The sequence below is a fragment of the Myotis yumanensis genome, unplaced genomic scaffold (genome assembly GCF_028538775.1).
Source record: "Myotis yumanensis isolate MYYU_CA2020_CCGP unplaced genomic scaffold, mMyoYum1.0.hap1 SCAF_17, whole genome shotgun sequence".
NCBI lineage: Eukaryota > Metazoa > Chordata > Mammalia > Chiroptera > Vespertilionidae > Myotis > Myotis yumanensis.
This window is the reverse complement of record NW_027223768.1, coordinates 19,198,805-19,212,388: the sequence shown is the minus strand read 5'-3', so window position 1 is coordinate 19,212,388 and position 13,584 is coordinate 19,198,805. Positions and strand designations below refer to the sequence as shown.

The 13,584-nt window shown below is 40.6% G+C and overlaps 1 protein-coding gene across 4 annotated transcripts in view; it reads right to left on the bottom strand.

Annotated features, from left to right (window-relative positions):
- RABGAP1L (RAB GTPase activating protein 1 like) overlaps positions 1–13,584 on the bottom strand; it is a 425,164-nt gene that overhangs the window by 99,392 nt on the left and 312,188 nt on the right. For 3 of the 4 annotated variants that reach the window (XM_070397213.1, XM_070397212.1, XM_070397214.1), the window contains one exon: positions 76–204. In XM_070397213.1, coding sequence (XP_070253314.1) covers positions 76–204 — 129 coding nt within the window. Of the gene's footprint in view, positions 1–75; positions 205–6,000; positions 6,622–13,584 lie in introns of those variants that run through there. The other variant, XM_070397215.1, reaches the window with a different exon arrangement.

The following is a 13,584-nucleotide window of genomic DNA, read 5'->3' as shown; positions in this document are numbered from 1 at the left end:
CTGGGTTTACATAATTTTCCATGCTATTATGCATTCAAGTTCCACCTTTATGACATGTAAATTTGTGTATCTTACCTTGATATTACAAGCCTGCTCCATCAATCTTCTTGCATTTTCCTCTGCCCTGTATCTCTTTGGAAGCTGAACTCTGAAGAACTTTAAAGCCCCTTCAAAATCAGCCTGCAGAAGATCTTCCTTTGAGGTCTGCAAAATAATCACCCAGATCATCATGACATTTTAGCCTGCATTCATGACACACATGTTGAAAAAAGAATTTCTATTTTCTGGAATGCACTTTTTATAGCTAATATCTAGGTTAGTTCTAAAACATTTTAGAAAGTGATTTCTAACCTCTTGATTCAAAGTTGAAATAAGTCACCACAAATCCTAGAAGCAATATAAGAATTAATTAACAGGCTAACATATTTAATTTATATTGCCTGAAGATTTCAATGGTGGATGTGGCAATGCTAACCAAGTTACAGCTGTGAGAGAAAAATAAATGCCAGGAAAAAAAATTGAAACCTGGGACTAATCTGTGACTTTACAGGCATTTTACGGATATTACTATAAAGCTTGCTGAAGACACAGACAATGCAATCGGAGCCCATCCAAGTTATATAATAAACACCTAATTGGAGGATGGCTTTTCAGCAGCTCATGATGGAAATAAGAAATTGATCAAATACCTTAAAGAATGCTATGGTTACCAGAGGGAAGGGGGGTAGGAGGGTACTAAAGTGTAAAGGGGACCAAATATATGGTGGTGAAAGATTATTGACTTCAGGTAGTGGGCACACAATTCAACAGATCATGTGTCATAGAAATGTACATTTGAAAACAATAATAATCTCATTAACCAATGTCATCCCAACACATTTAACTTAAAAAATGAAATTAAAAAAAGAATGCTATGAAAAGTAAATGAAGTAAGCCACTTAACTACTGAACTTCTTATGAAAACTACTGTTTGCAAAATTTACTGCCTTAAAAAATAACAACCACTTAGAAATAAGTACATATATGCATAGAAAAAAGACTAAAAGAAAATGAAGTAAAATTTTTCTCTGGATAGCATCATGCTTGGGTATTTTTTTTAAAATATATTTTGTTGTATTTTCTGCAGGAAAAATTTTGTAATAAGAAAGACACTAAGTATTTTAATAAACAATTATAAGTGATTTATGGAAAACACCTGATACAAATTATAGATTCAGGCAGGCTCAGTAACATAGAAGTAAGCCAAAAAGAAATTAGATGTTTTAAGAGTCAGTACTTAATTATGCAAGACTTCAGTAATAAAATGAGAAAAAAAAACACAAATAAAAACACGGAGGCTAGAAATCATAGAACTAAGCACTAGTTCAAAATATTACTTTATTTAAATTCAGAAGTACAATAAATTAACGATTAAGACTGCACTGAAAGAGTATAAGGAAGTCAGAGAAATTCCTGCTTGTAATAGGGTCTGAGTTGCTGTCCTCACCTCTGTGGTCCAGGCCATTGTTATTTCTCAGGTGAGCCACCACAGTAACTTCCTAACTGGCCTCCCTGTTTCTACTCTTGCTCCCGACAACCTACTCTCCTTATAGCAGCCCCATGATACCCCTTCAGGTCATGTCACTCTTCCATTTAAAGCCCTCCAAGGGTTCCTAGTGTGCTCAGAATAAAAACCCAAATTTTTAGCATTTCCCACAGAACCCTTCATAATCCGCCCCCATTCCCCTCCATCCTCATCTTGAACCACATCCCTCTCAGGCACACTGGCTTTCTTTCTGGGTTCTATACACACCAGGTTCATCCATAACTGAAGGCTACTGCCCTAGCTGTCCTCTCTGCCCAGAACATTCTTCTCCCAGCTCTTCATAACACTCACCTTTTGTTTTCCAAATTTTCTGTCATAAAATGATGATAGGAAATGTGTTTACTAACTATATCTCCCAAGGTAACACTACTTCTTTCATTTGAATAGATTATATAAAAAGATTACCTGGACAGTTAAAAACACTTAAACAATTCCAACTTCTATTTCCTTCCAAGTAGGTAGAAAGAAACAGCCAGAGCTCATAGGTAAGTGGGATGTTAATATATCATCCTTCCCACTCTCCCAGTAAAATGAATTAAGCAAATTGCTAGGCACATGGTAGACACTACATTCATGTATTCCATGGATTCATAAAGGCTCCACTTTAAGCCAACCCAGTATTTTTTAATCAAAATTTATAAAATTCAGATTAGAAAGTGGATTTAGGACTTATTTTGATATAAAATTGATTTTTATATTTGGGCAGCATCAGAAGTCTACATAGCAATCGCTCTATCTGGGACTCTAACTTCTTTTAAGAGTTATAATCTCTTTCCAATGAGCCATCCTTTATCCCCTGCTCTTTAATTCCCTGCTTAGAAGTAATGTTTTTTAAAAAGTCCACAAATTTAAAAAATACCAACTAGCATGTAATTAGACTGCATAAGAAATTTGATCAAAATTAGACCTTGACATGGCTACTGAAGAGACTGCTAAGCATTTGCCTATATTCATCCACCCTCCTTGGCCTGAGAGTTATTTGGATTCACTGTGCACAGTGCCTGGAGTATCATATGGAAAGTACAGCCAACACTGATATTAATATGTCACGATCTGACAATGACTTCCCATGTCATATAACAGCCAAAGGTGGAAACATCTAGAGGGGAAAGATATTGAACATAAGTAGAGTAAAAGTTTTTCCTCTTTCTCCAAATTTCACACACTTACAGGAGTGTGGCTCTGGCTATGTGCCTCTGCTGATACACCATTTTGAGTGTGTTCTTCCCACTGAAAAATTCAATGCAAGAGCTTCATATTTTAAAGTGATTTTTTAAAGGAGGCAGGGTGAGTGGAAAGGAAGAATTCTGACGTTTCAGTGTCAGCTCTCAGTGCTTCTATCCCAAACCTCTAACTGTGCCTGGATGGCAAATCTTTCTTCAAGGGCCTCTGATAAGCATCAAATTCTAGGTTAGATTATCTTAGGGAATTATTTGAAAAAAACATCTAGGCATGATTCTCTCTCTCACCTTTGCTGTTTTCACCACAAATTGGCTTTTTCTTCCTTTAGTTATATAGAGTGTCTAACAAGATTTCTATTCTGTTGAGCAATATTTTTGGAGGTCTGAGACATTTGGAAGCACAGGCTTTAGAAGACGGAACCATTACTTAGCTGGCATCAAAGACACCTATGTCTCTTGTTTTGGTGTTTTAATTTCAACAAAGAAACATTTATTTGGTGAGTCTACCTACAGAATATACGCCTTTTGGTAATATCTATAATAATAAAAGCATAATATGCTAATTAGACCGGATGTCCTTTGGGAGTCCTTTCAGAATACCTTCTGGACAAAGGTGGGGCTGCAGGGAAGCCTGGGTCCCAGGTGCCTGCTTGCGGCCAGAGGGAAGCCTGGGTCCACAGTGCCTGCCGGCAGCCAGAGGGAAGCCAGTGCCTGCAGCGGGGAAAGAAAGGCCTATTCTTGCACGAATTTCATGCACCAGGTCTCTAGTCTACAATAAAGTCCATGCGCCTGATTTGTTAAGGGGGTTGTTCTTGACTAGAATTACCTTTGACGAACAATGATGTGCTTGGTGTCCCAGCAGGTTGAGGTCCCTCTGTGAACCAGGGAGCAATAACTAAGGCTCAAAGTCCAAATCTACAACACTATCTAGGTTAATCTCCTTTTATTTGAACAACTTCATTAAGAAGTTAAGTTGTCTTACACACAAAAAACTATTGGGATCTGTAAAGCAAAATTAGGTATTTGTATATATTTAACTCACACACATTCATGTTTAAAACATGACTAAAGACCTAAACTCCAGTGCCGGCCCTCTTGACTGGTACTAGAAAGATGACAATATTGCATGTGGCAGGATTCCTCATAAGCCCATCCTGGGCAGATCAGCCATTGATCCCATATCATTAGCCAGTCCAATCAGAGGTCTGAACAACTGTACTTCCCCTCAGTACACGTGCTAAAATTTGAGCAGTAACTCATTGGCTAGCTGATCCAAATTCACAGCCATATTGCTAATGAACGGGCATGTGATTTCCCAATATGTAGAGTATCTCATTCTATGAATAATCTTATAAGTGCAACACTGCATAACATCAGAGATTTCCAAATGGCCCCTGGACAACTTGGCATATACTTCTCACATGTAATGTATGTGACACTACGACCTAGACTCTGAATTTTAGAGCCTAAAACAACCCAAGGGATGTACTTCCTCAGACAGGCAACCAGGCTCACTGCACAGTTGCAACATACAGATATGTGTGACCTCCCTAAGACCTGGAGCTGGGAACCTAACTCCCTGTGGATTTTATCATTAATAGTGTGTTTTAAACTAGAGGCCGTTTAAATTAATCTCTAATGAAGATTTGAGTATGAGGGACATTCTTAGTTATCAGTTTATGTTTTCCTTTAAAACACTGAAAATGTAAACGCCAAAAAGAGGCAGCCCCAGATTACAGAGAGTTACCAGTTCAAGCCCTGGTGACACAAAGTTGCGTGGTCTTTAAGAATATGGAACTGTATTCAGCCAAAACGGATTCCTCAGAGATGCAGAGAATTTGTAGAATATATATTTTAGTACTTCTTAGTGTCAAAGCCCCTGAAATACCACACTTTTTATTTCACTTAAAATTTTTATTTCCCTTAAAAAGAAGAAACACCTTTCTAATAGAATCATGAACCTTCAGTTTTCTCCTGTGTTAAGAAAAAATGTGATTCAGGAAAACAAAATCCAAATGAGCACTGATGACCTCACCTGGGCATTAAAACACATATTGAGTTCTTTTTTCTTTCATTTTTAAATGTCAAAGGAATGATATTTCTCAAAAAATACAGCCCTCCTCCCTATAATTGTGTGCGAGTCATTGCATCTATTTTCATCTTGGAATGATAAACAGACTCTCTTCAGGATGAGAAATCCCTTATAGACGTGGTTGCCTAACATGTCTGTTATGATTATGCAGGAGATTATATTTGTATGCAAATAAATATGTGAAGACTGAATTAATAATGGTAAAGGTAAGTATAAACAAAGATGAGCTATACTAGAGGGAAATATGTGAGAGAAAAGAGTTAAATTCAGGCGAGTCAATATTGTACTTCTTAAAAGACTCAAATGTGAGAGAACCATAATGAGGAACAAACAGAATGGTATTAAACTCCATTATATAAAACAGACAAAGCTAAATTAGTCTTGTTCAAATACCAAATAATAGTTTAGGACTGCTGCAGCCCAATTACATTATAGAACAGTTGCTAGGTGTAGTTCTCAAGCCACTAAAAAGAAACCTTGCGCCAGTGATTGTGGGTATTAATTTTAACCCTTGGTAGGAAGTGAGGAGAGGTGATTTTTCTCTTGTTCAGGAAATAAAAAAACAAGCAAGCCAGACTTCCCCGATCCACTCACAGACTCAACAGTTTTAAGCTCTTTCATAGATACACAGTTTGACCATTCCGGGAGAGAAATGTACAATTTCCCACTCAAAGATTTTTATGGGGTAAAATTCCCTAATCCCCCCCACCCACCCTCAAAAAAATCAAATTGGCAATCAGATGGGGAGGTTAGAAAGCAAACCACACACAGTCTAGATAAGTAGCAATAACGTCTGTTCTACAATTTAACCCTATGGAGACATAGGCAGAGGATGCCTACACCAAGCTCTTGAGTATTCTGCTTTACTGCTGAGCCGAGCCAGCCAGAAAACCATTATTTTGGCTGCCACAGAGATAATGCCACTACTGTGCCCTGGGCTCTGGAAAAGAACTGTCTCCTCTAGCCAATTAAGGAGTGGACCAGGCTGGGTAGAGCCCCTGGCCACAGCCACTCGGCACTTCCTTCTCGGTTGAGTGAGAAAGGAGGAGGAAAAAAGACTGCAAGCTCCTCCAGGACACAAGGAATCCTCACGGAGGGTGGTAGATTCCCCCCAAATGAAGTTCAATGAAAAACAGTCTCACCGCCAGGAGCCGAGGCACAAACAGGCGATGCCCCATCCCCAGAAGTTCCAGCACGCGACACGCATACTCATTCACCAGCTTGGTCCTCTCGTCGTGCATGTCCTGGGACTTTTTGACAGGAGGTGTGAGCTTAGCAGCTGGGGCTGGACAGGGCACCCCTTGTTCCATGAGCAGTAAGTAGGTATCCAGAATGAGCAAGCTGGAGCTCTCATCCACAATTTTAGGAGGTGTAGTGGGAGGGGAGCCTGGCTTTGGTCTCCCCAACAGCAAGCACAATCCAGTCCGTTCTGGGAATTGTCAGCTAATGTCTCCACAAGAAAAACATTTTGGCTAAATTAGCCACGGTGCAAGAGCCCCGAAGAAAACCAGAAAATGAAATCAACTACTGATGTCAATGCAAAACGGCAAAAGCAATGGAATGCAAGAAAATGGCCAAGAATGATGTAGGAGAGTTCAGATACATGTGTCAAAATGTACAAGCTGCTTAGAAGGGTCTAGTGTGTGTGTGTGTGTGTGTGTGTGTGTGTGTGTGTGAGAGAGAGAGAGAGAGAGAGAGAGACTGTGCCTGTGTGTTGTATGTGTGTGTGTGTGTCTGTGTGTGTCTGTGTGTGAGCAGACAGCAGCAGCAGGAGCCAGGAAGCCAGAGCAGTTGTGAAGCTGCAAGGAGAAAAAGGATGAGCTCATTGCAATCCTTGATTCGTGACAAGCAGCGCTGCTGCTGCTGCTGCCGCCGCTGCTGCTGCCGCCGCCTCTCGCTGTGAATCAGTAATGAAGGGGTAGGCAGGCAGGGAGGGAAGAGGAGGTAGGTGAATGAGCATGCAGAGCGCGTCTCGGGGGAGAATGCTGTAATAAGAAGCCAATGGCGATCGTTGGACAGATGCGCTTCCCCTCCCTGTCCACCTTCAATCAGTGTTCGTCTGACAGCTTATGCTGCTGAATCCTAAACCCACAGACAGATGAACTAGCTTCTCCTAATGTGATGGTCACAGAAAAATCAGAGAGCCTGCCAGCTAAGATGCTGACCTTTATTTACTCTTGCTTTCTAATGACAAAAAAAGGTAAAAGTCTGATTTTATACTGTGTGTTCAAAGTGGGAAGCTCCAATCCTTGTTAGATTACTGAAATCTCCACTGAAAAGAGGTTTAGAGCAAAATGATAGAGTGTGGACAGAAGAGCAAGGATCTAGCATCCAAGAAATGACACACCCTCCACTTGACGTGTTTGTGCAATAATAATGACTCTGCATGCTAGGATGTGCAGCAGTATTTCAGCATTATGGGAAGGCTAGCCACATTAGAAGGAATTTTTTTTATAAATACACAATATGATAAAACATAAAAACCTTCAATATAATAATAAGAGTATACATTTAAAGAACTACTGATGTTGAGATTCTCAAAGCAAAAATAACTTTCTTAAGCCATAGACCTTGACACTCAGTTAATAGTCCAAAACACTGTTTTGATAGACTCTGGTCAAATTAATCTTTCCCTAGACATAATATAACTGGGAACTGCTCCTAGTTTAAAAAGTTTACAATCTCAGAATTAAAGTGTTATATTAATTTACTTACTATAAATAATCAGTTGTAGCCAGATGAAGGCAAAAAGGATCACCTTTAGGGACAGTTTCTTAACTTCAGCCCAACAACGAACCAATATGGATTCAGAACGCTGGGGCAGCAGTTCTGTAGCTGGTGTCAGCGGAGCTGTGCATGGCACAAAGTGAGTGGCAGGGCTGAGAGCAGAGCAACTTCCTCTTGAGCCTTACTTCCTACTCTAACAAATACGAGTTCTAGATCTCTTCAGGTAGCAAAACAGAAACATATTTATCAGTATATCTCTGTAATCTTGGTTAGAAAAGTAGATTAATCATGGAATTGGGTTAAAGGAAAACATTGCCTTCCTTAACAGAATATTGTTTGGTTTCCTTTTCTAAACCCTCAGAAAAACAAAAGTTTGTTTCGTTAAACATTTAAAATATTAATTAACAAAATATTTTAAATAAGATATCTATATGTGGCAGTCAAGCCTTTATTTCTTCCCAAAACAATTTCTTTAAAAACCATACAAAGTGAATATTTTAGTGTAAAATGATCAAAAGCATGAGAATATTATATACATAGCCATGATAGCAGAATCCTAAGTAATGTGATGTTGTTAGACCCTAGAAAACATGTCTATCCTACTAATGTAAGAAAGGACTGAGACAGCAGAAAGTGAAGTGCTCATGATCATAAAACTTGTCTGAGGCAGAGCCAGGAAGCCAAGATCCCAGAGCCCAGCTACACAGAGAGGAACCCGGTGTCCCCTGCACTGTAACCTGCTATATTTCAATGAATGGAGCCATTTTTTAAAAAACTATCTTATTAGGAAGACTGTGCTTCATCACTTCACTCCACATGGGATTGGTCTAGAGCCTGTGCCTGCCATCTGGTAAGAAAGAGTCAAAGGGTCATAGATTTGAGTAGGGAGGGGGCTCCCAAAAGCCTGCCTGGAGGACAGTCACTGCTAAACACACACTGTGTAATGGAGCACAGGTGCCTTCTCAGTGCTTAACTGAGAAGCACCTCTTCTTCAATCAAACGGCCACAGAGGCCACATCCTTGGCAGCTCAGCCAACTGTCTACAGAAGAGCAGCTTCTCCAAGCCATGTCTGAGGTGCAGGCTGCACAATGGAATGCTATCCCACTTCATCCGACCCTTTCCCTGGGCGGTGTGCGCAGGGCTCCTCTTTGTTTCCAAGCTTACGCAGAAAGCATGCATAAATGTTAGAGCGCCTATTCTTTCATTTTCATTGATCAGGTTAAAATTACAACAGATAGATTCTAAACTATTCCTTGATCTTCTCAAGCTAAATCAGCATTTTACTTTTTATTTTTATGTGTGTGTATTGTCATTGCTGTTAAAAATAATGAGGTGCTGTGTTCATCTTGATAAGTTGTGAATTGCCTCTACTTTGTTCCTCTGGTCCGTCTCCAGTTCTCTGTGAAATGTGCTATCTCTGGCATCTCCGTGTCACATGGAATGCTAGATGAAGTTTAACAGCTGCTTCTGTGAAAAATAATATTTTCAGTGGAGTTATATGGGTCAGCCCATGAATTAGTGAGTGAATTTGTCTCCACAAAATGAATATGTCAAGATGGGGACACTGTCTTTTTGTGAACAGACAAGTCCATGTTCTGAAATAAGATGGTAAGACATTTGCCCAGCCCATGTGGTTCAATGGCTGAGCCTCAAAGTATGACCCAGGAGGTCAGGATTCAATTCCCAGTCAGGGCACATGCCTGGGTTGCTGGCTCGATACCCAGTGTGGGGCGTGTAGGAGGCAGTTGATCAATGATTCTCTCTCATCATTGATGTTTCTATCTCTCTCTCCGTCTTCCTCTCTAAAATCAATAAAAAAATATATATTTTAAAAAAGATGGTAAGACACTGTACAGCCATACTATTTCCTCCTCTGTGGAATGTGGATTGTAAAAAGGCAAGTGTAGAAGCATGGAGACCAGTCAGGGTGTTATTTCAGTAGGATAAGCAGGAAATGATGGTAGCTTAGACCAAGGTGGTGACAGGAAAGATGGAAAAAGAGAGCAAATTCAAGATACTTTTGTAAATAGGGCTTACAGGAGGTGTAGATAAATTGAATTTGGAAGGCTGAGGGAAGTGAGAAACCAAGGATCGTGGAGAGATGGTGCAAACTGGTTTTGAAAAACGAGCAAATCATTTATTTTGGCGATAATTTTACTATAATACATAATAATAATGAAATATGATCATGCATGGAAGCGGATGGCGTAATGTCTGACACACCAAAGGAACACATGAGGGTTTAGCATAGTTCGTGGGCCTTATAAACACTGAATAAATGATAACTATTATTATTAATACTTTTAGTCACTTAAATATTTAGCAAGAATCTGCGATGCATAAGTTGCTTTGTTAAGCCCTGCTTGGAAAACATGAATATGCGCTAGGTAAAGGAGCCACCAGGCAGGGAAGACTGTATGCACGTGTCCGCGTGTTCCTGTCGGCCTGCAGGACAGCCCGCGGCAATACCGAGGTACGTAAGTGCTGAACTCGTAAGGGAGGTGCAGAGGGAGCTGATCCCCACCAGTGAATGTAGAGGAAGAATCACCCGCACTCTCACATTTTTGCTACTTCTGAAATTCTTCTGAATCCATTTGAAAACTGAGTATTTATCTCTTTCCAATTAGAAAATATCAGGGCAAGGCTCACAGGGAGAGGAGAGAGAGCTTTATTAACAAGTTGGTAAAGAAAATATAAATAAAATAATATTCTTGTCTCAGCTTCTTCTACTCATTTATTTAATTTTAATTTAAAATGTTATTATTTTACAGGGCCTTTTTAATATTTCTTTTCTTTAGCAACCGGAAGTCAACTGACGTAACCTCTTAACATTTAAAGATTTAATATTTATTCCTTCAGCTCTCCCGGAGAGACCCCACAAGGTCACAACATAGCAACTTGTGGGTTTGCTGAGGAATGAATTAGTACTCACTTCCATGTGGCAGATAGTGAGTAAGCTTAGCTTGTAATCTTTGTCTTTGTTATATGTTCTGATGGCGAAGTGGATATTTTCTCTCAATTTTATAAATAAAATGAGTTAAAAATAATAGTGATCTTAAAAATTAGGAAATTCAAGAGCACCTTGGAATATATCCTTCATGAATGTCAAGTTGTTTTTCCCCCTCTGACCCTATGTCTATACACATTAAAGAAACAGACCACACTCCAACTAAATTGGTCTACCTGGTTACCTGCAGTAGTGCCGTGACTAATACCAAATGTAATGCTTCTAAAAGGCTACAATTAATCTATGACCATTGGAAAGACTGGCCACAGAAAAAATGCAGAACCCATTTTAGACATGCAAGTAGCTGCGTCATTGTGGTTTTTGCTAAAGAAGAGAGAGGCTTCTATATTTAAAAGCAAAGATATGATAATATTGGTTTTTAAAATGTCCTGCAAGCTTTGGATAATATGTGCTATATAACCATCAACTACTTTAGGAAGAAAAAAAAATTAACACAAAACAACCAGAAACAGCCCTCAGTCCTAGTGGGATATGGAGGAATAAATAAACCCAGGGACAAAGAGCAAAAGGGGAAATATTTGCCTCTCTATGTACACACCACAAGCCCAGAGTTGTGCTTGCTGCTGGGTGGAATACAACACTAGCATGTGATGGGGCCTCTGCTCTCAAAGGTATTAGACTTTATGGAGAAACATGATGCATGATCGGGACAATTAAGGGACAATTGACCATATGTAATAATGTTCCCAGTAGGTACATTTGAGGCCAGATTATGATGAAAATGGAATGCCAGATAGGCAAATACAATGAAGATAGTTCTTTTTTAAAAAATATATTTTATTGATTTTTTACAGAGAGGAAGGGAGAGAGTTAGAAACATTGATGAGAGAGAAACATCGATCAGCTGCCTCCTGCACATCTCCCACTGGGGATGTGCCCGCAACCCAGGTACATGCCCTTGACCGAAATCGAACCCGGGACCTTTCAGTCCGCAGGCCGACGCTCTATCCACTGAGCCAAACCGGTTTCGGCAGAAGATAGTTCTTTAAAAAGATTAATCTGGTAGCAGAGGAGAGGAACAGGGTGTTTAAGAGAGGAAGAGACTGAAGGTAGACAAGTCATAAAACTCTTCAGTAAGTCAAATGTGAGAAAATGAGAGCCTACCAGGGGTGGGCAAACTTTTTGACTCGAGGGCCACAATGGGTTCTTAAACTGGACCAGAGGGCTGGAACAAAAGCATGGATGGAGTGTTTGTGTGAACTAATATAAATTCAAAGTAAACATCATTACATAAAAGGGTACGGTCTTTTTTTTTTTTTAGTTTTATTCATTTCAAACGGGCCCTCGGGCCGTAGTTTGCCCACGGCTGGCCTAGACCATGTGGTTGCCATGGAAACAGAGCTATGGTGAACCTGAGAAGCATCATGAAGGAGAAAACAGTTCTTTGCTCTTTGCTATCTTTGTGCAACTTTCCAAGAACCTGTGGCTTATTATGTCCTCCTTTATATAACTCATTGGTACAAAACTGCCAGAGATAATATCCCTTATCATGTCAGGGAAGGTCACATCGTAGAGGAAACAGAATACCCCCTATATATGAACACCCCTATACATGAACACCCCTATATATGAACAACCCCTATATAAGAACACAGTGGTTCTCTCAGAGTTGCTGACTTGAAGTACAAAGTTTGGTTATAAGATCAACTAGAGGCCCGGTGCACAAAATTTGTGTACTCAGGGGGGGTCCCTCAGCCCAGCCTGTGCCCTCTCGCAGTCAGACATCCTTAGTGCTGACACAGAGGCGGGAGAGTGCTCCCACCGCTGCCACTGCGCTCACCAGCCATGAGCCTGGCTTCTGGTTAAGCAGCACTCCCTCTGTGGGATCAGGCTGAAACCAGCTCTTTGACATTCCCCGAGGGGGTCCTGGATTTCGAGAGGGCACAGGCCAGGTCAAGGGACCCCACCAGTGCACAATCAGGATGAGGGAGAGATGGGGGAAGTTGGCCAGCCAGGGAGGGACCATGGGAGAGCTCCAGGGCGTGTCTAGCCCATCTCGTTCAGTCCTGATCAGCTGGACCCCAGCAGCAAGCTAACCTACCAGTCAGAGCGTCTGCCCTCTGGTGGTCAGTGCATGTCATAGCAAGCAGTTGAGCGCCCTTAGCATATCATTAGCATATTACACTTTGATTGGTTGAACAGTCGACTGGTTGACTGGACACTTAGCATATTAGGCTTTTATTATATAGGATTGGTTTGATTACTTTCTCAGAAAGTCTATTAATAGACTTCAAACCACAATACATTAAGCTGATCTGGTAGCCCTACTTGAATGTCTAGGGAAACCCTGGCTTAAGAGGATGAGAAAGAGAAAGAGAAAGAGAAAAAGTGGAGAGTAGCAATAATCCTTAGTGCACATCGTCCGGTACATCTAACTATCCCCAAGTCCCCCTGACGGCACCTGAGAAATGCTGCTCAGTGGCCCCTCCCTTGCACCCCTGTTGTTGCAGCCTTGGTTAAAGAAGCCTTCATTATTTCTCCTCTGGGCTATTCTCCTAACAGTCTCCATATTCATTATCAGTCTTCACATTTCAGTCTCTCTCTCTATCTCCAAAACTGTCTTCCTAAACACACCAGACCTGACTGTGTAACTGTTTGAAGGTACCCTCTAGCTCACAAGTTCAAAGGTTAGCACACAACCGTAACCATAAGACACACTTCAACAATTTAGACCTCACATACTTTTCTAACTACACTGTCCCCTTGACACCTCCTAGCAGCATTCTCTTGGCGCTTCCCAAACATGCTGTGTTTTGTGATGCCTCTGCTCCTCACATATGCTGTTCTCAAAACCCAAAATATCATTCCTTGTCTTTTTCTTGCTAATCTTTCAAGATGCAAATGTCATTATCTCTTTCAGGCCATCCCTGCCAATATCTCCCTCCTCTGCATCCTGTGCCTGTTCATGACTATGAGGCAACAATTCTACGGCAAATACCTGTATCCTTGTCTGTCTCCTCCAACTCTCTG